The 22,768-nt window shown below is 39.8% G+C and overlaps 1 protein-coding gene across 1 annotated transcript in view; it reads right to left on the minus strand.

Moving 5' to 3' along the window:
* The window catches only part of PAX3 (paired box 3), an 89,806-nt gene that overhangs the window by 21,670 nt on the left and 45,368 nt on the right, over window positions 1-22,768 (minus strand). The window contains exon 5 of the mRNA XM_090269060.1: window positions 6,955-7,160. Within this exon, the coding sequence (XP_090125186.1) occupies window positions 6,955-7,160 (206 nt within the window). The remainder of the gene's footprint in view (window positions 1-6,954; window positions 7,161-22,768) is intronic.

Raw genomic sequence — 22,768 nt, forward strand, 5'->3', positions numbered from 1 at the left:
TTGAGATTAACAAAGCTACCTGGCTCAGACGAACCCCTCCCCCACACCTATGTAGACTCACCTACATACCGTGGGTCTCCAGCTTTAGGTACTAGGCTGAGAGAAGAGCTGAATTTCCAAAAGTTCTGATATCACTTCATTCATTCAGACATACTTATTCTCAATGGTACCGGTGAGAGATGTGACGAAGAACTGAAAAGCCTGCACTTCTGTCATTGACAGGTCATGCTGCCAAACCCCCCCCCACCCCACCCCCCGCCCCATGCCAGCTTCCCTCTGCAGCCATCAGGGAGTAAACCACGTTGGATTTATCCAGTGGATGGCTGTGCCTGATCACTGCGTCAATTTACCCTACTTTTAATTTAATTTTATTCTAACTCCTCCAGAACCCGGTTTTAAAATTAAAAAAAAAAAAGTCTTTCCTCAAATAATGGATTAAGCAAAACATCATCATTTCCCACAGATACCTTCAACTGATCAAATCCAAAAGACTAGAGGTATAAGATTTCTGGGGGTTTGTTTTCACTTTTCCAAAACGATACAAAAATATTGAAGACATTGAGTGAACCCACCAGGAGTTGGATTTAAAAGTTCTTATATTATTAACAGTGCAATAAAAGCTGAAGAGAAATCATGGGGAAGCAAATCTTTACTGCAAAAAGAACCTTCAACAGGAGGTTCAAAAGTTCGCTAAAGGCAGGAATTTAAATGTCCTCTAAATTTGGGCTCAATACATCCAGAGGGCTATTCCTGAGAGAACCAGAGCTTACCGAGGAATGGTCTATCTCAGGCCATTTTACCAAATTCATTATCATCTTGCGATTGCTAGCCTCTGCCTCTCCTAGAAGCAGCTGAGTCTGCCAAAAGAAGCGTCACAGGAAAAATTCATTGAAGTTGCAAACTGGAAAGTGGTCTTTGCCTTCTTGATACTTTGAAATCCATGAAAGACATATCTTCTATTTTTCACAGAAAGAAAAAGTTGCCCTTAAAATAACCCCCATTTTAAATACCCAAACTAGCCAAGCACAGGCCCTGACTGGGGACCAGACCGCAACCCAGACCTGCAGCCTGGTTCATTTGCAGCTGTCCCTGGGATCTCTCCCTACCTCTCTGTCTCTTTACAGAATCCTTCCACAAAGCTATATTCATGCCTTCTGGAAATAACCTTTATATCCTTTTCTGAAGGATACAAGGTCCAATGATTTTTTGAGGCAAAATTTAAATTGACTGAAAGGTCCTCATAACATCATGGTAAATTAGTTGGGAAAAAGATCATGGATCACAAAGGAAAAAAAGATTTTCATAAATTTTTCTCCTTAGGAGTAAAATAAGTAACCAATTTGTTCAGACTCTCAACAATAAAAGTTGGGAAAACCTTAGTACTCAGAAAGATATAGTAATATTCTTTTTATTCTCACGGGTGCAACGCAAACCAGGGAGAAGCTGACTTGCAGCTCCCCAACTAACTACCTCTATGACCTTGAACATTCAATTACTATCCATGAGACTCTTTTTAATATGCTAAATAGGAGAAATTTTTTAAAAAAACAAACATTTTACAAGACTGTTGTGACAATTAGATAAGACAGTGCAATCAAAGCCATTAAAAGAATGCTTAAGGGATGTTAAGTGTTCCATAAATGTTTGCTATTAAGCAAAATGTCTCATTGCCACCTCTAAGAGACTCAAGAATTAAAGCCTTGCTTTGTTTCTTTAATTCTGTGGTCTACAGCCAAAGCCTTTTATGCCCATGAGCAAACAGAAAAGTGCCCAAATAACACCTCCAATCATTGAAAGCCAGTTTGGCTGGAATAAAGAAGTAGGTCAAATTTGCTTCCAAATTTCATGGATTAGTGCTAATTGTCCTATGGTGCAAGCCTTATTTTGCCCATGCAAATTACTGGTTCACATCTTTGGTGTGGTCCTCAAAGGCAATCTAAGTTATATTATTCCAGATGGGTTACTTCACATGCAATTTGAAAAAAATGGGAAAAGAAAAGAATGTAATACGTAATCCTTAGAGAATTCATAACAAGATTATAAAATGCTTGATTAAACACGAGATTCGGTGAGGTCCAATGCTACAATGCCAAACACAGGACTTCCCTAGTAGGTAAATGCTCCTGGACCTTCTCACTCACTCCACTCCCTCTCCCATTCCAGACCACACCCTCCCAGCTCCCCATCAAAGCAGCCACCCAGCTTTGACTACTGTGTGGCCAGCAGGTTGAGGAGAGGTGAGCAAGAGGTTGAGGGAGAAACACCACGCTCCATGAGTGTCAGAAGACCACAGACACGCATGAAGGCATCCTCAGGTGCATCTTACACATCCCAACACTCAGCATATGCAGCAAATTGCAGGAGGACCGTATTTTTGCTTCACTGTGAGGTTTAGGGCCAACTATTCCATACCTATCTTAATTTCTGAACTATACAGATCTGTCAGATGGCTTTAAATCACCGTTGGGCTTCCCTGAGAACCCCAAATTACTGATGTTAACAGCATCCTCAGAGATCATGCACCCCAGTAGTTTTTTGTTGTTGTTATTGTTTTAAGATTTTATTTATTTTTTCTTAGAGAGAGGAAGGGAGAAAGAGAGGGAGAGAAACAGCGATGTGAGAGAGAAACATCAGTCGGTTGCCTCTTGCACACGCTCTGACAAGGGTCCTGGCCCGCAACCCAGGCACGTGTCCTGACCGGGAATCCAACTGGCGACCTTTCACTTTGCGGGATGCTGCCCAACCAACTGACCACCATGGTCAAGACAACCCCAGTATATCCCAGTATTTTTCAATTGGGGAATGGAACAGTGGGAGGTGGTATTTGAGAATATGATAAAAGCTAGAGGCCCTCTCCCTAGTTAATGCCCTGTACACACATACACACACATACACACACACACACACGGGGCAGGGGAAGAAAGAGAGAGAAGAAGAAGGAAGAGGAGGAGGAGGAGGAGAAGCCAAGAGAAGCAAAGGCAAAAAATTCTGTGTGCAAATCTCAAGTCTCCTGAAGGCACCCATGATTTTCTTAGTCGTCTACAGACCCAGACAGAGATCATCGCCTTTAACCTGCCTCAAATTTCAAAATTAGTAGAAAAAAAAAATCTGAAGCACATCGGATTATTGCAGAATTAAGTGACTTGCTCAACAAAATGTTTTTGACAAGCTGAGAACAAAATCCACATCTTCTGACATCTAGTTAGATGCTGTTTTTACAAGCAGCTTCCTTTTTGTTATCTCAGGGGCAAAAGAGAACGATCCTTGCCCGCTTCATACAGCTCTCAGATGAAATATTGACTGAAACTTTTGCACATCATGAATATTTGTAAGTCATTCTTCCCCACGACACTTCAATGCTTGCCTCTATTTCCAAAATAACAGCTACCCAGGAAGCATATTAGGTAAATCAGTCCTTGGTGTACAATTCTTAGATTGTGCACTCAGCTTTAGCTATGAAAAACACAACATAGCTACTGTCCAAACAAATTTTTATGAAATACTGACAAAGGCTTAAGTTATTACAACTTTAGTCTCATCTCTATCCAGAAGAGCTTAGAAATATTTTTCCTCGGGAAAGAAAAAAAAAAAAGGAAAGTGTTTGGTTTTCTTCCTTTTTTGTGGGGGTGGGGGGGGTTGGTTTTCCCAGGTGCCCCAAATTAAACTAACTCACACTTTCTGGCTATCACTCAAACTGAGCTGGCTTTGCTACTGCTTTCCCAGATCCTTCTAAAAACGAAAAGATTTTGCTCTGGCATTTTAATCAGTGATTAACTACTCCCTTCTTTTTCCTGCTGGGTTAAGTAAAAGATCCATATGCTGGGTGTTGTAGGGAATTTGTTAGGCTGTAGATCATAGCTGTGGTGCAGGACCTGATGTGTCTCAAGGGAACTAATGAAGCCATAAGGAATGTAAAGAGTCACCGGGTTAAAGCCACATTAGGACAGCTGTTAAGTTAATGAGGGCCCTGCTTCGGAGAGGAGGTCACTGTATAGAAAAATATGAACCACTCTTTATTGGTCTGATCCCATGTTCTCTGGAAGTTAATGGGCCATTCTTATTCTCCTTTGACATTCACTGAGCCAGACACAAATGCCAGGCACAGTACAAGCCGCTTGGGCAGGTGATTGATTCTGTCCCCCTTCCTTGTCTTTGGCAAAGGTAAGAATGACATAGAGCAACACTGAACACTCTTTTCGGTTTTCCATCACTCATTTTGTTTGATTTCTTTAAAAATCAATGTTTATTTTTTTACTCTGAGTTCGATGATGATATTTGACCTATCTTAAGGACAGACCCAGTATTCGGGACTTGGCCAGCCATGGAGCATAGGGACCAAATCCTGGAATATAGTGGGTACTCGATATATTAAGGTTTGCTGAAAGGATGGAGGAATTTAAATCACAGAACTATAATAAAAGCAAAATAGATTTGATATATATAATAATTGTAGCACTGTTATATATAATATCTTAATATGTGTATCATATATCATTACATAATAATATAATACTTACATATACACATTATCATGATGTGTGGTTAGAGGTGGTCATTTCTGGGAAGGAACTCTGTACTCCAGTGTAACAGGTAGAGGATTGAATAGCACCAACTGGAAACATCTACACTACAAATCTGTTCTATCTATGACTCTTACCCTCACTCACCCTTCTACCACAATCAGTTGCCCACTTTCCACCTCTGAGTACCTTTCACTGCCATCCCTTCCTTTCCATTCACATTGCCACTGACCTAATCCATACCCACAGTGTCCCCTGCCTATCACATCAAGTGTGAGTGTCCGAGCCTGAAACCCAAGCCTTCCACAGGATGTCCTCAGCCTAGATTTCCAGCCATCTTCCTTCCTGCCGCCCACCACTCCTTACCCTCCAACCAAACTGAACTATTCACCGTTCCCTCCACAGGACTGAAAACGAAAGGTCGCCAGATATGTAACTCATGTGCTTCCAACTCTCTGTGCTTTTGTTCGTATTATTCCCCCTGCCTGCCCTGTCCAATGAGTAACTATTTCACCTCAAAAGCCCATCTTAAATCTTCCTTCTCTATGAGCCTCTCTTATTTACTCCAACAAGAGCTCATCCTTTCCTCTTCTCAACTCCCACTATATTCTGTCTCTTTCTTATGGTACTTATCCGCTTTATTTTTTAGATTATTTGTATGTTTGTTTCCTTTATTACCTATATTAATTATAGCTCCTTAAAAGATTTATCTTAATTCAGCTTAGCGTTCCTTGACTTTCCTAGCACCATGATGATCACAGGGAAAATCAAACTGAATAAGACAATTCCTCTCACTAGACTCTGCAGCCTGGAAGAGGTTATTGCTGTAAAATTCTGTAATAGCAGAGGTAATTACCTACATGTGAGAAAGTGTTGATCACTTTAGAGAACACATCAACTGACTAGCTCACTGATCAGTTCCCAGCCTCACCCGACTGCAACGGGTCAGTGCCTGGGAATAACACCACATTTCCAAATAAAGGAACTTAACTTCTGGCATAGTGAGGAGCTCCAGGATACCATAAGCCATTTATACTCTTTCAAACAAGGCTTTACTACCTGGAGGGGAAAGTTCATCATTAATGATGAAAACATCATTCTATCACTCAACAGAAATATATTACACCCAACAAGACTTGTCCAGAGGGTTCAGAGTACAGATGATTCTTGAACAACACAGGTTTGAACTGCACGGATCCACTTACGTGCAGATTTTTTTTTTTTCCAGGAAATACCTGTAGTGTTTTCAATCCGCAGTTGGGAATTGGTGGATGCAGAGGATTTGAGCATCCTCAGATTTTGGTATCTGCAGGGTGCTCAGGAACCAATCCCCCACAGATACCGAAGGAAAACTAAAGTTTTCAGGAGTCAGGAGTTATATACAGATTTTCAATTATTCATGAGTCAGCACCACTAACTTCCATGTTGTTCAAGGGCAACTGTACCTCTAAGAGTTCAAAAGATAATTCAAACTCTTCTTAAAATAATAATTACTTGAAATGCTTCTAGACAATCAAACCCACGAAGGAAGGGATTTTTACCTTAAACACCTTGGCACATCTTCATAACTGAAAGGCCATGGAGAGGAAATGTATGGAATTCAATTACCTCTATCATTTAAAGCAATATAACTTTGGGTAATTCCTTATTTAATCTTATAAGTAAGTTGAGGATAATAATAGCACCAAGCTAGGTTTTAATGATGAGTAAATAGGTTAATTCATGTAAATCAGTTAGAACAGTACCTGGCACAGAAAAACCACTCACAATTGGTTTGCTATTTATATTTGTGTAGCGCCCCCAAAGTCCATGTAACAACTGGTAAATAATTAAGATTCGTGAAATGATGAGTAAACACGTGAACTGACACACTGCCATGTGTTACAGCTAATGCAATCATATTCTCCTACTAATAATAACCAAATCCTAAAATAAGAGTGCACATTTTCATAAATACCAAAAAATGCCAAAAGCAAATTCGATAGGCCACCTTTTAAAATCTATACATATAAAATACAATACTTGTATCAAACAACAGGACAGAAAAGAAGTCAAACATATTTATCATATCCATCACAAATTTAATTGGACTTACCAACCTATTAAGAAAAAAATAAAACAATTTTCTGACTGGTTAGCAAAGTAAGAAACTGCTAAATAGACATACCTAAAACAAGAGACGGAGGGAGGGGAGGTTGAATCAGGTAAATGCAAATAAAAAAGAGGTCATGACATTATCATCATGACCAGGCAAAATATAAAGAAAAGAAATTAGAGAGAAAGGAGGAAACTTTATAATGCTAGAGGCTACAATTCGCGAAGTGTCACTGCTGATGTAGCTATTGCTTTGGTTGAAAACCTGCTAGAGAGGGGAAGACCCTCCGTGGTTTCCTGCCTGGACTGAGGCAGGACGAGAGCCTGCGGTCTTCAGTACCTGGACTCGGGCCTCGGTGAGCTTTGCCCTCTGCGCCAATTCCTCCCTGGTATAAATGTCAGGGTAGTGGGTCCTCTCAAAAGCACGCTCTAGTTCTTCAAGCTGTTCTGCTGTGAAGGTGGTTCGGCTCCTACGCTGCTTCCTCTTCAGTGGCAAATCAGGTTCAGAGTCAATGTCAGAGCCTTCATCCGACTGGGGTGCTGAGGCTAGGAGTATGGGAGAAAAAACGGGGTAGACTGTGATTCATAATACAAGTCTGAACAAGCCATAAGGATTCAGATCCCAAACTACGGTACATTCTCAATGTATTTCATGGACACCAAGCCCCAGCTTGTGATATTATATTATTAAATGGCATTTAATTTTCTCCCCTACCCTATCTGCAAGCCCCCCCACACACACAAAGAAATAATGGCTCTCTGCATCTGCCATTCTAGGTCTGTTATGAGCTCTTCGAAAACAGGGACAGGGCTTATTCCATTTTTATGATCTCCATCCTTAGCATTTAATGGGTAATTTACTTAATGTCTAATGAATGAATCACATTTAATTTGGTTCCTGATCAACTCTCACCCACTTATACACCAGAAAATCTCTTAACAAAAGTGACTTCTTAAATCAGTAATCAAAAATAAACTTAGTATCAAAAAAAAGGCAACAATAATAAACTATTGCAGGATTCCTATAAATGTATAGATTCTACCTCTCCTCTAAGAAAAAGCATGTTTAAATGTCTCATTACCAAATATTGGGAGATGCTGTAAGGACAATTTAGAAACTGTGAATGTGACTCTGAAGAATAAATTCAGGAAGAAGCAGGTATTGTCTCACCAACTGTCCCTAAACTGAAGTTCAGAGTCTGGGTCTCTGCTGAATGGGTGGGAAGCTGCCCAGCACCATCGCCTCATTGGAGGGACTCAGTGCAAAATGAAAATGCGGGACCCCGTGTTCAAAAATTCCAAGATAACAACAGCGCAGGGCCCTTCTGAGTGTGGGACCTGGGGCACCTGCACAGGTTTGTCCCTGGGACTTGGGGCACCTGCACAGGTTGGTCCCTGAAACCAGCCCTGCTGGGATCCCCAGCCCACCAAAGCTTGAATTTGCCTGTATTAATATGTATCTGGGAAGGAGACTTCCAAATGTATACCTAGGAAAGAGAAGAAGGTGCTGGGAAATTAGACAGGAAATCCAGTTAATGATGCCATATGGGGTCTGTGAGCTGTGACAGTAACAGAGCACCTACCTGCTGGCCCATAGAGGGTTTTGAGTTTTGAGGGTGCACCAGACACAAGGCTCTGGGCAGGATATCAGCCCCCTGCCGGAGCCCTGGACACTAGGGCAGTGGCAGAGGGCTGTCAGCGGGCAGCCCAAGTACGCGAACCCGAGCAGCCTGGCTCAGGACCACATCCAAATGTGCTCTGAAAAGTCCCGAGTAACTGGGGCTTTCTCTGGGGAAGGGGCTGAAGTGTGCGCTCAGCAAATGAGGAAGGGAAACCAGAAAATCGCAGATGATTAATGTCAGTGTGAAGGTAACTCATGTGCACCCTCAGACTGGCAGAACCTGGGGACACACAGGCGACGCTAGAAGCAGTGTGAAAATCCAATGTCTCCTGGGCTACTAATTCTTCGATCTTCAGCTCAAACTTAGCTCTGCCTTACAGAAATTTGAACTTTCGTCCTACTTTAGGGTAAGGTATATGCTGCCCAGAAAGGTGCGTGTACAAAATACTCCACAGATTTAATTCTGTCTTTTAATATTTTAACACATCTACATTTTATTTATGTTCAAACACTGAAATTGACAGGGAGTTAAATATACATGACAAATTTTAAAAAGTAAATACTTGTGCATAAAAGCAAAAGAGAACTATAATATACAAAGCATCTACTGTATGTTAGACATTGTGCTAGCTTTTTCAATTACGTTATCTAATTTAATATAAAATGGTCCAATTGAATATAAACTAATTATTTTAAGACATGTTAGTATTAATTTTTTATAATTTAGTATTAACTTTAAAAAATAAAAGAGATTTTCTTTAAGTATGGGGATATTTTAAAGGAGTATTAACATGCAAAGAAATATGTCAGGCATTGCATTATACATTCCAAAGCTCCCAATACAACCTGCATGTGTAAATGTTTGGTAAATATGAGCCGTATTTTAAAAATAAACTGTGCCTAGTTGTACAGCAGTGATTCTCAAACTTTTGGTGCATCACAATCACCTGAAAATCTGGTTAATACACAGATTGCTGTCCCCAGTCCCACAGCTTCTGATCTGTAGGTCTGGGGCAGGCTCTGAGAATTTGCATTTTTATCATATTCCCAGGGGATTGATGCTAATATTATTGAGCCTGGAAGACACCTTGAGAACCACCTCTATAGAATATTCCAAATAAATTATTCTCTTTCCTCTCAAAATACCCAAATACAGAAAATATTACCTGCTACAATTTGTCAAAAAAATTGCTTCCACATATATATTTTTAAATTATAAATAATATGTGCCCCCAAGAAACAAACTATATATTTCTGTCAGAGGACAATAAATTTCCATAAAATGTTTTTTCCTTTTATGCTTCTGGCCTAGGATGCCCTGACTTTTCTTTCCAATGTGAAACCAGGTAAAAGGACAGACCAAAAGTTTCCTCTGCTTGTGAGAACCTTAAATCTTTGCTTGTACTTTCTCTTACCATGACCCCATTAGGATAATAGTATGTGGAAATTTTCATGTTTCCTTTGGGAGTCTCTGGGGTTATTAAATCCTCCCAAGTAAATATGATGTGTCATGCACTGTCAGGTCAATTAATCAAAATCATCTCTGGTTCCTGGAGAAAGGGGGATGTTTAGTACCAGCAAGAGCTAATTCTGAGGGTCAAGACCACTGTGTTTCATTTTAACAATAAACATCCCTCAGAATATAAATTCTGGGAGCTTTATAAAGCTTTTTTCTGCCTTGTTCACTGCAGGAAGGCTGGGAACATAGTAGGTACTCAATAAATACATGTTGAATAAATGAATGTGCCAGGTACCATTTAGTTTTTGAACTAACACTGATTTCTCTATCATCTTTATATCCTTAGGTGGATATTCTGCTTATATGAGTCTCTCAACATCTTTTTACATGAACATTGGGGGTCTGTGACTCCTCCAAAATTATTTGGAAATTCTCACAAGTATTTATATGCCTGCATTTTTCTGGGAAATAATTATCTTTTTTTCTAAAAAGGATTATGATTTTTTAAAAGATGAAGAACCACCAGCAGCTGGGTATTAAAAAGATTCAGACTATCTAAGGGTTCGATAGGACAGCCTTTACCACCAAAAACTAAATTTTCTTTAAGGAGCTAACCAATCACTACTTTTATGTCTAGGCTGTTTACTCAAAAGCAATCTAAAAGGTTGCATCTAACTAGGAAAGTCTCCACGTAGCATAATTTCAAAAGTCACATAGGAAATTACTTTCCTGACTTTTATCTGGGGGAAATTATCTGAACCAACTTATCATTTTTGGCAATATGAAGCCACAATTTTGCAAGTTAATTCTAACTTTTCCCCAAAGGATGTGGGCTTTAAAAATATGTTAAATCAGCAACCCAAGATTAATCTACCAACTAAGAAATAGTAGTTATTTCTAAAAATGGAAATACTACTTTATTATATCATTCAATAAAAATAAAATTCCTTATTTACACAGAACAAGGTCCACAGTGTCCCAAATTTGAATCGTTTAGTTTTTACAGAAAAAAAAACTAAAACTTAAATCTTATTTTCACAGCATGAAAGAAGTTATTTTATTGAAGATCATCTATTTTATATATTCAACTTCACTCAAGTTATTAGAACAAAATAGATGCTAGATACAAAGTAACTTATCTTGCTAAATGTTAACCAAAAATAGCTCAACAGAAAGAAACCATATATTGTTTTTTTCTGTACAGAATATCTAAAGCTATGACTTGGAAATTGCAAGCAGTGTTATCAAGACAGTTATCTAAATTCGTAAGAAATTGATAGGATCTAGTAACTAGATTTAAATATAATATCTTCAGTAATATAATCTCTTTGGACTATTTCTACTGCCCACCCTTAATATTAAGGGGAGGTTTTTCAATTACTTTTAAGTTTCTTGATCATATTCTACACCTACCTTCACAAACTTTGCTTTATTATTCATTAAATAGAAATATTAGTCCCCCAATTTCAAGTTTCAAAATAGTTTTGATTAGAAAATTCATATGAATGTATAATACATGGCCTTTTAAGTGGAAATTTTGTTGCTTTAAATTGCATATGCCAATCCATAATCTTATTGAAAATTTTCACTCTGTTAACAAAATTCCCTCACAATCCATTCTCTTACTTATACATTAATTTAACTCAATGTCACCAAAGAACCTGAAGTAAACCTTACCAAGAAGATGAGGATTTCTCTCTCTTCCTCAGGTAACTAAACAAAAACCTTGTGAAGTAAATACTTACCCCATTGTACAGAAAAAGGAAACTGAGTCTCAAAGAAGTTATTCAGGGAAGCTAGGATTTGATCCAGGTCTATGGTACTTCAGAGAACATTCTCTCATCTGATCAGGTGTGTCCTAAATAGGTGTTGATTTTCTTAGCAAACACACACACACAGATAGTACACACACACACAGTCTTTTTTAAGAGAAATACCAGAATCGAACCAAAACAGGAATTCCCATGTAAATCATTTAGCTGATTGATACTATTGCTCTAATCTGTCCCAAATTTTCAAAAACTTCCTAGAATCAAATGAAATGTGCAGAAATACAACAGTTTGCTTAGTGTTATATACCAAATCAAATGATTTTCCTAATTGAATTCAATTCAGTGACCATATATGGAACTCTACACATTCAAGACATACTGTATTTACTAAACAACAATAAAGTGCAAAGAGATGAATTTATTTGCCAAGATATAATGAATGAATTAAAGAAATCAAAATAGTCAGTCTGACCATTAGCAGTCTCCAATGAGAATTACCACAGACACTTCCTCCTAAGGTCCAGGGTCAATCTAGAACATACTGTTGTTCACAAACAGTTGAACTGATCTCTCACTTTATACTTTAAGAAAGTCTTCTCTTCTGGGGGGAGGCATATTAAAGACTTCTTAATGAAAAGATATTAAGAGTTGTAAAGAACCTCCCATTTTACAGAAGTTTTAGGTTAAAAAATTAAGCAAAAGGTACCAAGTTTGCATATACCTGTTCTCCCTTCCCCCACTCTTTCCCTTATTACCAACATCTTGCATTAATGTGGTACTTTCATTACCCTTGGCACACCAATATGAACTAAAGTCCACAGTTTACATCAGAATTCCCTCTTTTTGTTGGACAGTTTTATGAGTTTTAACTACATTATAATGCTGTGTATCCACCATTACAGTGGGATACAAAGCAGATTGACTGCCTTAAGATACTGTAGGCTCACTCTAATCACTCCTCTCTCCCTTGCCAACATGATGTACTTTAAAAACTTTATGGTAGACAGTTCATATTTACTTAGGGTATTTACATCCATTTTTTCAGATTCCTTTTAGATAGACGTGCAGGAATAAATCACTTGAAGTTTGTTGAATATTCGCAAGATATTCAGCAGAAGCCCTGGAATGATCATGGGGAAGCGCCAACTCCCACCAGGCGCCTGAGTGTGTGCACCCTGTGCTTTATTAGCAAGTTCATTTCTTCTTCTTTCTCAGGCTAATTTTAGATCTTAGGAGCCACAGCTCTAGTTATCCCAATGACTCACGTTAACTCCCAAGAATAACCCTGGGAAAATGAACACTGTCAGGTAGAAAGAAAAAAAAAGGAGCAAACGTAGGCAACAATCATACCCCCACAGAATCACAAATTCTTCCTTCAAAAACAAATCCAACTGGGAGGAGAAGGCAGAAGTATGACCACCACCAGACCAACCATGAAGTTTAATTAAAGAAGGAATTACAGAATTAGAGAGTATGTCTTTGTCCATTAACCCTTTTTGACCTCTTCTGTAACCTCAGGAAATATTCATCCTAGTTAACACTATTATACATCAGATCTTACCTCAGTTCTACAGGGGTTTAGTCAAGTGAAATTTTATAATTATAGGTTTCCAGACCAATATAATTCAGAGATGGGAGACAGGCAAAATAAAAAATGATAATACTTTTAAAAAATAAGGAGAAACAAAATAATTCATGAGCATGAATCTGGACATTGTCTTTTTTTCTCAGCAAGATCTCCCATTTGAATAATTAGAGGATCACAACATGACAACCATTTAAACTCTATGTTCGCCCCAGATATAATGCAATGTGACTTACAAACATGGAGGAGGTGAGGGTGGGGACTGAGCTTCCTTAGTCATCAGTCACTTACTCTAATATGGCCCTCAGAGGGGCCAAATCAGAGGGGCTTTTCATCTGTACTAACTTTTCCGAGTGAGATCTGTCAGCATTTGTACTCAAAGCTGTGTCCCACTAATTTAAAATATATAAAAGATAGAAATAAAAATCGTTCCTGAAAAGTCCATGGGGTTCTTTTACCCTGTGTCTGAGTTTAAGAGCACGTCACAGAAATACTCCTTGAGGTCTTTAATAGGTCAGCTGGGAGTCTGACGCACCTACTTGGCTGACTGTAGAATGTCTCCGCGTGTGCGACTTTCACAATGCCACACGAAGGAGCTAATGGGACAACTCCCTGGTTTCTGATCTGAAGTGGCCCTTTTACACCACGGGAGAGGTGTGAATGACCTCTCTCGTGTTTCCTCGGGTGAAAGCCAGGAGAGTGAAGCAAGACCCATATTCCCTCGCAGACCCAGAGTAAATGACAAATGACATTTTCCCTTTGTGATCTTTGGGATTTTTGTTGACTTATTTGCAGGCTTTTGTTGGATCCCAAGAAATGGCCTGTGGCTGAAGCCTATTCTCCCAATTTCCACGCTCCATCTGTGGAATCCATCAGCGGGGCATTTACCCTCATTCAGAGCTCTGACACCTGCCTGGCAGGGAGCTGCAGCCACAAAGAAAGCGGGGGAGTGGATGAGAAAAGGGAGGTTGGTTTTTCTTTTTTTTTCTTTTTTTTTTTTTTTTCTTTTTTCCAGAGGAGGCGGGGAGAGGTTGAAATGGATGCACAGTAGGGGTTAATCCAATCCAGTTGAGAGACTTCGGCACCTGGAAGCTTCTCTTCCACATTAATTCACAAGCTAAGGAGTAATCGGTGACATTGTTGTTCTGTGCTTTAAAATTGTATATATGTCGAGAAAAGAAAAGGGAGACAACGCTGAAAAGAACAAGCCCAAGGTTTACAACAAAATCCGAAGGTAAGTCTAGAAAGTCGGTGCAGCCTAACCATGGATGGAGCAATAAACTGAACGTCCCAGAATTTCTGAGAGCTAAGATTTGAGTAATTGGTATTTTGTCAGTTGATAAATGAGGAAAGACGAATTATCACCGCATCAGTGGTCTGTTTGGGGGTGGAGGGTCTTGTTTTGTTTTCATTGCCCCTACACTTTCTTACGACAATGTGCCTGCCCAACAAGCTCCAGCAAATGCAAAATAAAAATTAAAAAAAAAAACAAAACAGGTAGGAGAACGTATGGCAAGGATATTCTGGGCTTTCTCGCAGAAAGATGCTTTTCATAAGAACACTAAATCGAATGAAGACCCTCCAGCCATTTACTGACTCTGGTCCCTGCCCAGCAGTCCCCGGTTGGGGGGGCGGGGGAGGGCTGGAGAAATGTGCCGCTGTTCCCCTCCCCTCTCACCCCGGTCCTTCCCTCGGAAGCCGCCTTCCCCCAGCACGGGGTCATTACAAGGAAAATAAGCTCCTGCCAGGTTGGTGCTAATCAAAAGCGCACAAATAAACCCTGACACTCAACAACTCCCCGAGTGCCTGCTGCCCTGGGAGGGGAGTACAGATTGGTTATGAATATGATCGGCTGCAGGCACGGCCCACGAAGGCCCGCCCCGGGCCCCTCGCCCCGCGGTTGCTCCGAACGCGCAGCGTGGACGTCGGTGTTTATTTAAGACGCGAGCGGGCCGCAGAGGCCGGCAGGAGCGCCGGGCTGCCTCCGGGGCGCTGCCCCGACCACCGCGCACCCTAAGGTTCCAGCCCTGAATTCCGGCCGCGAGCTGGGCGTCTCTCCACCGTACACTGAGACGCCTTTCTGGGGACGGATTTCTGTCCCCACGGCCACCACCTTACTAAGGCCTCCTTTGTAACAACGAAGCTTTAAGCACACACACGTTTATTGCTCCTTCGTTCGTGGCCGCTCCGCCAGTGGTTAGTTTCAGTAGCAATAGTCACTGGTGCGTTTAAGGAGAAACAGGCTCGGACCCTTTCTGTTTCCCGGAGCTGACCCGAATTCACCCAGGGGCTTCCCAGACCCTTTCCTTCGAGACTTCCATGAGTGACGAGGGTTCCTATTACAGCATGCATCTCTCTCATCAAGCGAAAATGGGGTCCCACTTCCTTACCCCTCACCCCTGCCCATCATTTCTAGTTGCAATTTTTTTTTAAATGACTTCTTTTAACGCCATCGTAACCGCCACCAGAGCATTTCAAAGAGAAAAAGAGCCAAAAGCCCCAAGAAAACGTGTTGCTATTCAATTAGGAAAACCGATTAGGTCACTAATTAATCAGCTAACAGCTTTCTAAGAATAGTCTCCCAGGCTAAGAACTTTCCCCCCTCAAGAGCTTAAAAGTCAGTCATAATTAAAGGCAGGAGGCCGAGCTCTGGCCATGCGAGGGGGGTCTCCGGGCTGAAGGCTAGGTTCTGGGTGAGTGGGGTGGGATCGGAGTGCACCGGGCAAAGAAAGGTAATTTGCACACTGAAGGGGAACAGGAAAAGAGTAGTTCTTCTGAAAGGAAAAAGGCCAAGTGACTTTTATTTACAATTGCCAAGAGAGAGGCTATTATTGACCATATGTGGCACAATTGCCCCTCTTATCTCGGCTGGCCATCGCGTCCTTTGGGAGCTGTTAATGAACTGGGTAATTGAGCTGCTGACATGTGTTACCAAAACAAAACAATAGGAAGAAGAGACAAATGAACATTTTATTTGCCAATCAGAGTGGGCTCGGCTTTTCACAGAGCTGCCGCTAAGTAACTGACTGAATACATAAAACAGTGCATTGAGAGCAAGCAGATGCAGACACAATAATAGTTAACTGACAGCTTATGGCCCATCTGTGCTTAACATTTTGTTAAAGAAATTACTTGACTTGCTAAAGAGACAAGTCATACAGCTGCCCCAAGTGCTGCCTTATAAGACATAAATCGTTAGCCAAACTGTTTCATTCTTAAAATGACAATGCTTATTAACAGTTACGTTGGGACATTTTGTCGGCACAGCTTGACACAGTTATTACTTACGAAAAACGTGACAACTCATAGATATTCAATGGAATTGTGTTAGGGGGAAAAATCAAAACAGTGCAAACAATTTGAAAGGACAATAGGCGTTTTTAATGCCTCATAATTAAATATGCATTTCTAAGATGTTATGAATGAAAAAAAGAAACCTGTGAAATAAAACAGAAGATCCTGACACAAGTAGTCATTGTGTACCTTCTTCCATTTATACTGTATTTACTCAGAATTGTAGAATATTAGAAATGCTCTCGTTCTGGGTTGATTGCATTAATTTCTTCACAGCTCTCACACACACACACAAAAAAAATGTAATTTAAGAAATAATTGTATCCAGCCCCTCTGCTTTCCCAAACATACTCACTCACCTTCCTCCTTTGGAAAAATATTTCTTTAATGAAGAAAGAAAAACAATGTTGCAAAAGACTAGCTTTATGAAGAGATTTAGCTTATGTTTTTATTACTGAATCTGAATTAAATCCACATTTTTTTGAAGCAAGTGTTGTTCACCCACTGCCATGTAGAATAACGTATCTCTGAAAATTTTTTCTATGTAAACTGGTTAACCAGAGGCAGAATATGGTTCTCTCAAAGCCCTTCTTGTGATGGTTCCTTCCACATTCTGGTCAAAATTAGATCAATAATAGTAATGGTGATACAATGCTGTTCAATGACTCACTGACATCTTACTATAGCCAGCCCCTGACTCCTGCACCCCTTAAGTACCCTATTTGGAGGGGTATTGTCACCCCCACCTTACAGATGAGAAAAAATGAGATCCAGAAAATAATGTCATATATCTGTTCCATGAGAACTCAGAGAGGCTACCCAAATAGAAGATCACATATACCAAATATGCAAACTTGTAGACATTGTCACTTGAGGAACAGGATTGGCATGACTTAAAAGAAAAACTGTGGCCAGTACTGTGATATTTTTTTCTTCCTGGTCTACAGTGCCAGGACTCAGATGTCACAGTCAACCCTGTAAATGAGTTGTAAAAACATGACCATAAAAGGTGAGAGACACTTCCAGTGGTAGTTGGTAGATGTGAAAACTGTGTTATGTATAGTTGCTAGGAAATAATTCTTGCTATGAAACCTAAACCTTAGCTGTATTTACCGAGCTTTAAATGCAACACAATCAGGCTTGTGATACAATTACCAAAGACAAAGAACCACCCTGCCTTCAACTTTACTTTCCACCACGGACTGTTTTTGCTATTGTTTACCTAAGTCATTTTTAAAGCCAACAAATAAACCAAGGCTCAATACATAAAAGAGGTAACAAGTTACACAGAGAGCCTTTCAGGGGGTAGAAAACAAAAGAATGCTTTTGCCACCCTTGTTAAGACAAGACTACCCCAAAACACACGCGACCTACACAGCTTTATCCACAACTACACTTGGCCAGGATTAGCATGACAGGAGGTGTTGGGAAAATAGAAGAATAACGGGTTTAAGAAGAAAGTTAAATACTACACTTTGGGGGCTAGAAACCTATGTAAGGAGCTAAAGGGATAAATGACGTAGAGACCTAAAGTACCAGAGCAAAGCATTTACAAAACAGCAGATCATCAGGAGAAACCCTTCGTTTTACAGCTGAAACCCCAAGAGAGCAGGTGGCGTTGCCCCAAATCTTTCATCTTTCAATACATAATTTTTGAATCCTAAGAATTGTCCTGATGCCATGGATGCAAATGTAAATGCTCTATAGAGCTTAAGCTTGGGAAGTGAAACTCCAATCACCTTCCACTCCAGTGGAGTGAAGCAAAGTATCGGTGTATACAGAAGATAATCCAACCATGCCCTACAGCAACAGGAAGATTAAATGGACTCTCAAGGCTGAAAAACCTAGATACATTATTTACAAAATAACAGAGCCATAGATCCTGTGAACCTGTGACCTTTAATATAGAGATCAAATTAATATAGTAAATAATTGCTTTAACTGACACCTCCCATATGGCATTTCAAGACTGTTTCTTTGCTTTTTGTTTTCTGTTGGGTTCCACAAGGAAGAAAAGGGGCAGAACAGGGAGTTTGTTTTGAAAATCCAAATCTTACCTGGCTCAATGATTGCTTGTTGGGAGATAGAAAGAGGTAATCACCGAACAGAAATGAAAGAGGAAACTCTTCCTGGAGGCAACAGGGAAGGCTGAGCTTAATTCTCACTGGCAAAGAAATTAGTAGCAATGTCAAGGTCATCATCAGAAATCGTGCATGGGATACCTACTGCGTGAGAAGTACTTCTCTAGAGGCTGGGGTGGGGGTGGGGGTGATAAAGAAGAGAGTGCGGTTCCCTCCCCCCTTGGTCCTGCAAAGGTATGAGGCTCAGGTCCAGGAGGTTGGCTTTCAGATTAGTGCCACATCCCACCAGAGGACGAGGGGAGAAATTGGCAAACCAGTCAAGATGACTAAGCAGATGAGGTGAATGATTTATCCCCGTCCTTGGATAAGGACAGCTGCTTTTTTAAATTTTGTTTTCTTCTCTTTGTGTCTAAGCAACAGTCACTATTGAACTCAGAAGAGGTGATACCAGATGTCTGGGCAAACAAAACTGTATGTCATGGTGGAAGACCTCCAGCTTGGGGGACAGGCCGATCTACCCCAAATACCCACGTGTCCACTTCTGTTCTGATGTGGGACATGATTCCTAAGCCTCTGGACCAGTTTTTCATTAGTAAAATCTTATTTAAAATATCTGCTTCAAAGTCTGGTTTTAACCCTGTGGAGGTTGCAGCTGATCTGAGAGATAGAAACAAAATCTTTTCTTAAATATTGTTACAAATATCGGGTGCATACATTCAAGGTTATGACCAGCTTGAACATTTTGGCTTAACATTAGTCACAGACACATGCATGTCAAGAATGTCTTCAGTAGCAGGCTTCTCCATGAATTACTAGACAACTGCCTTGTCTTGTCACTTTGCCTTTTCAGGAACAAACTGGCAGAACTGGAGGGAAAAGAATAAGGAAGTGCTTGGTAGGAGAAAGTAAGGGAAAAGAGGAAAGAAAAGAAGAGAAGATGGTCAACTTCCCTTACTAGCAAAGAAGAGTAATAATGCAGTAAGTGATTTCAGAGTCAGTGGGTTGACTCCAGGCACTTCTTTCTCCAAAAGATTCTGACGACAACTCTTTTTGAGTTAGGAAAGTCTGATCAGAGGGGATAGAGTGAGGAAGGGAGAGGTGAGAGTCTAAAAACATGTCCTGATTCTTAGTTACTTTGAATAAATAAAGGACCCTCATGGATGCAGTCAGAAGACAGTCTTACTCATCTTTCCTACTTACACCAACCAGTAATTTTAACTGGGAATCACCCCATCAATATGTCACAACACATGCCAACATTTAAAGACTATGCTGCCAATTCAATTTAACCTCAAGCCCAATTATAACTTCATTCCTAAGAAGAGTTAGTTCGACAAAATTTACTATATTTCCTACTTGTGTGTTTTTTTGTTTTTACATTATAAAAGTACATTACATTATAAAATGAGATTTCGAGAGTGTCAAAAACAAAAAAACAATGATAGTCCCAGAATCCAAACACTACTGATTTTAAATTACAGAGATTATATAAATGGATGAATGGGTGGGTGGACAGATGGATGGATGGATCAAGAGATAGATATAAACTGATTAAACTCCTTTACTGTGTTTCTTTCTATTTGTTTGTTTCAGTATGCTATTAACAAAATATAAGTTTTTTAAAACTCTCTCCAGCAAGTATTCAAGTGAACTTATCTTTATTGTTATAGTAATAAAAACAAAATTTTTTGGTTGGTAGTATTGTCAATATGTGAAAATTTAACTTGAGTTCTGAAATTGTGTAGCCTTACTTCTTCCAATTTGCCAAAATACACCTGGGGATACATTTGAGTGTGCAGATATAAACATTTGCCCATCTCTGTATATGAGGGTGAAGATAATTGACATATTCTCATCACAGTCCCGCAGCACAGAAATATAATTCATTCAAACAAACATTGAAGTCACTCTCTACCCTCACAATAAATAAGCCACTGTTTAAAGAAAGCCTGTCAAAGGCCTGAGGCGTTGGAGGTGGTTGTCCTTCCTGACCATTCCTTCCAAATCCTCATCCTCATCCTCACTTCTCACCAGACTGCCATTAAGGAAGAGGAGACTTTTAAAATGCTTTCTTCCTCCTGACAGCAGATGCCAGAGGAGGATCAATGTGTGAAGAAAACCACAGAAGAAAACCAAGTGAAGCGCAGAAAGCCAACAGCCCAGGTCATTAACCATGAAAATTGCAGGAGGAAGAATGAAGAATATATTTTTGTTTAAAATATTTTTTTTCTACTACTTGCTGTCAATGTTCATGTTTTATGTTAGATGTGCTGCTTAGCATTGAATTTTAAAAGCTGGAAATCAAAGATCATCAGACCACACTTTACCTTACAGATTAAAAAATAATAATAATAACTGAGTTTTTAATAGATGAAATGACACCTCTGCCACCTCCTGGCTTGTTAGTGGCAGAGCTAAGTCTCAAACCCAGGTCTTCCAATTCTAAATTCTGGTTCTTTGCTCTTTATCACACTATCAACTCGGTTGAATTTTGAAGTTTCTGTGGATCTGTGGGTGAACTGACTTATATTTTCCCGTCAGCTATGGTAGCTAGAGCCCTTCTTCCACCAATAGGCCCACTGAATCCAAAAGTTAATGAAACAAGATGAAACTATTTGGACTCAAGACTGGGCCCAGAGGAAAACCTTAAATAAAGGTTCAGCATCTCAATCATCGTATGTACACCTAACCATGATATGATACTGTTTTAGTTTTTGACTTTTAAAATTCTTTACCTCAGAATATCTTCAAAACACCATTGTTCTTAAAATGAAGCTGACACTCAAGTATTTAAAAGGACTTGCCCACAAGTAACCACTAGTCTTCACTCTAAAAAGGCATAAAAATGATTTCTAGATCATTTGTTTATGAATATCATTCACAAGTTTCTTCACTCAAGTAACATAAGTATTCAAATGTTGATCACTAGTAAGCAATGTTTACGAGAAATAATAATTAGTATATTCCTGAGTAAATCAGAGTTAAGATGTAGAAAACTATTAATTGATGTGCAGTTGACCATGTAAGCAAAAATCTGCTAAGCGTTCACCATGTGGAATTTTAAGTTTTTATTGGGCTGGAACAAATCTACTTCCCAGAATCCCATGTGCTTGCCAAAATGGACAAAGGGTTGGTCATATCTTACCGCTCACCCCCTAACGCACTGTCTGTTCTCCTTAGCGTGCGCTGTGTGCTCATCCTTACACAATGTCACGCACAGGTCTCAAAACCCAGTTCCACGAAGCCTTCCCTGGACCTCCCAGGCATAAACAGTCCTCCTTCTCTGTACTACAAGGGCGGTTCGTATTTTTCACACACTCAGCATTCTTCCTCTTAACTGAACTATTGGCTCAACTTTCAGGTCAACGCTTTTGCAATCACACCTATTTCTCTGATTGACTGCTTCTTGGCATGTAGATAAATTTAGTGTGTCTCAGTGGTACTTTCTCACCTAAACGGTCAAATAGTCAGAGACCAGCAAAGCCACTAGCAAGTTCGTAAGGACAAATCTAACAAACGCAGGCACCACCTTACTAGGAGCAGGTTTTGAGGGGACTCGGTTCTTTGCTTGCCAGTTGAGTAGTTTTGCAAGCAAAAAAATTAGAGGCCATTCTAAAAGAACTGGCTTTGTGTGTCAAAGTTCAATGGTTATTTTGACTCTGGTGATGTTGAAGAATTCACAAAAGAAGAGAAATGGAATGATGGTGTCATAGCTTTGCCACAAAATAAGAGAAGAATAATTGAGAGGGACACAGGAACCATTTTACCTCAATTTCTGATAGGATTCCAGTTTGGGAGACATCCAAAGGCAATAGCTAAAGAGACGCTTCCTTGGCTTTAATAGTTACCAATGAGAGAAAAATATGTGAAAGTCTTTAGAGAACCGTAACATCCACATAACATACATGTATTTGTCACCATCACCATCACAACTGTAGTGATTATTATAGTAGACACTGAACACCAATGAAAGAAAATGTACTGAACAATATTAAAGAGGAATTATATTAAGCCTTTCACTCTCTACAGAAAATAAACACATATGCATATGAGATTCTTCTCTGATCAACTGAAGACACTTACCCCTCTTTTTCTCAAACTTCCTGGTTTTCTTGGAATACAATAAAACACCAACAATATCATGCCTCTCTCAGTGTCATGTCCCTTTCCCTGAGAAAAATCTGTCCTTTTTACCGCTTTTTCTTCAGTCTTAGGACTGTGGGAAGATTTACCCTCAAATTCCAGAATGGTACACATTCATCAACAAAGATGTGTTTCCTCTCCACTACCAAAAAGGTCTGAGTAAGTCCTAACTTGAAAATAAGGAGTCAGAAGCAAATCC

The sequence above is a fragment of the Furipterus horrens genome, unplaced genomic scaffold (assembly GCF_987537825.1).
Source record: "Furipterus horrens unplaced genomic scaffold, mFurHor1.1.pri manual_scaffold_1, whole genome shotgun sequence".
Lineage (NCBI taxonomy): Eukaryota > Metazoa > Chordata > Mammalia > Chiroptera > Furipteridae > Furipterus > Furipterus horrens.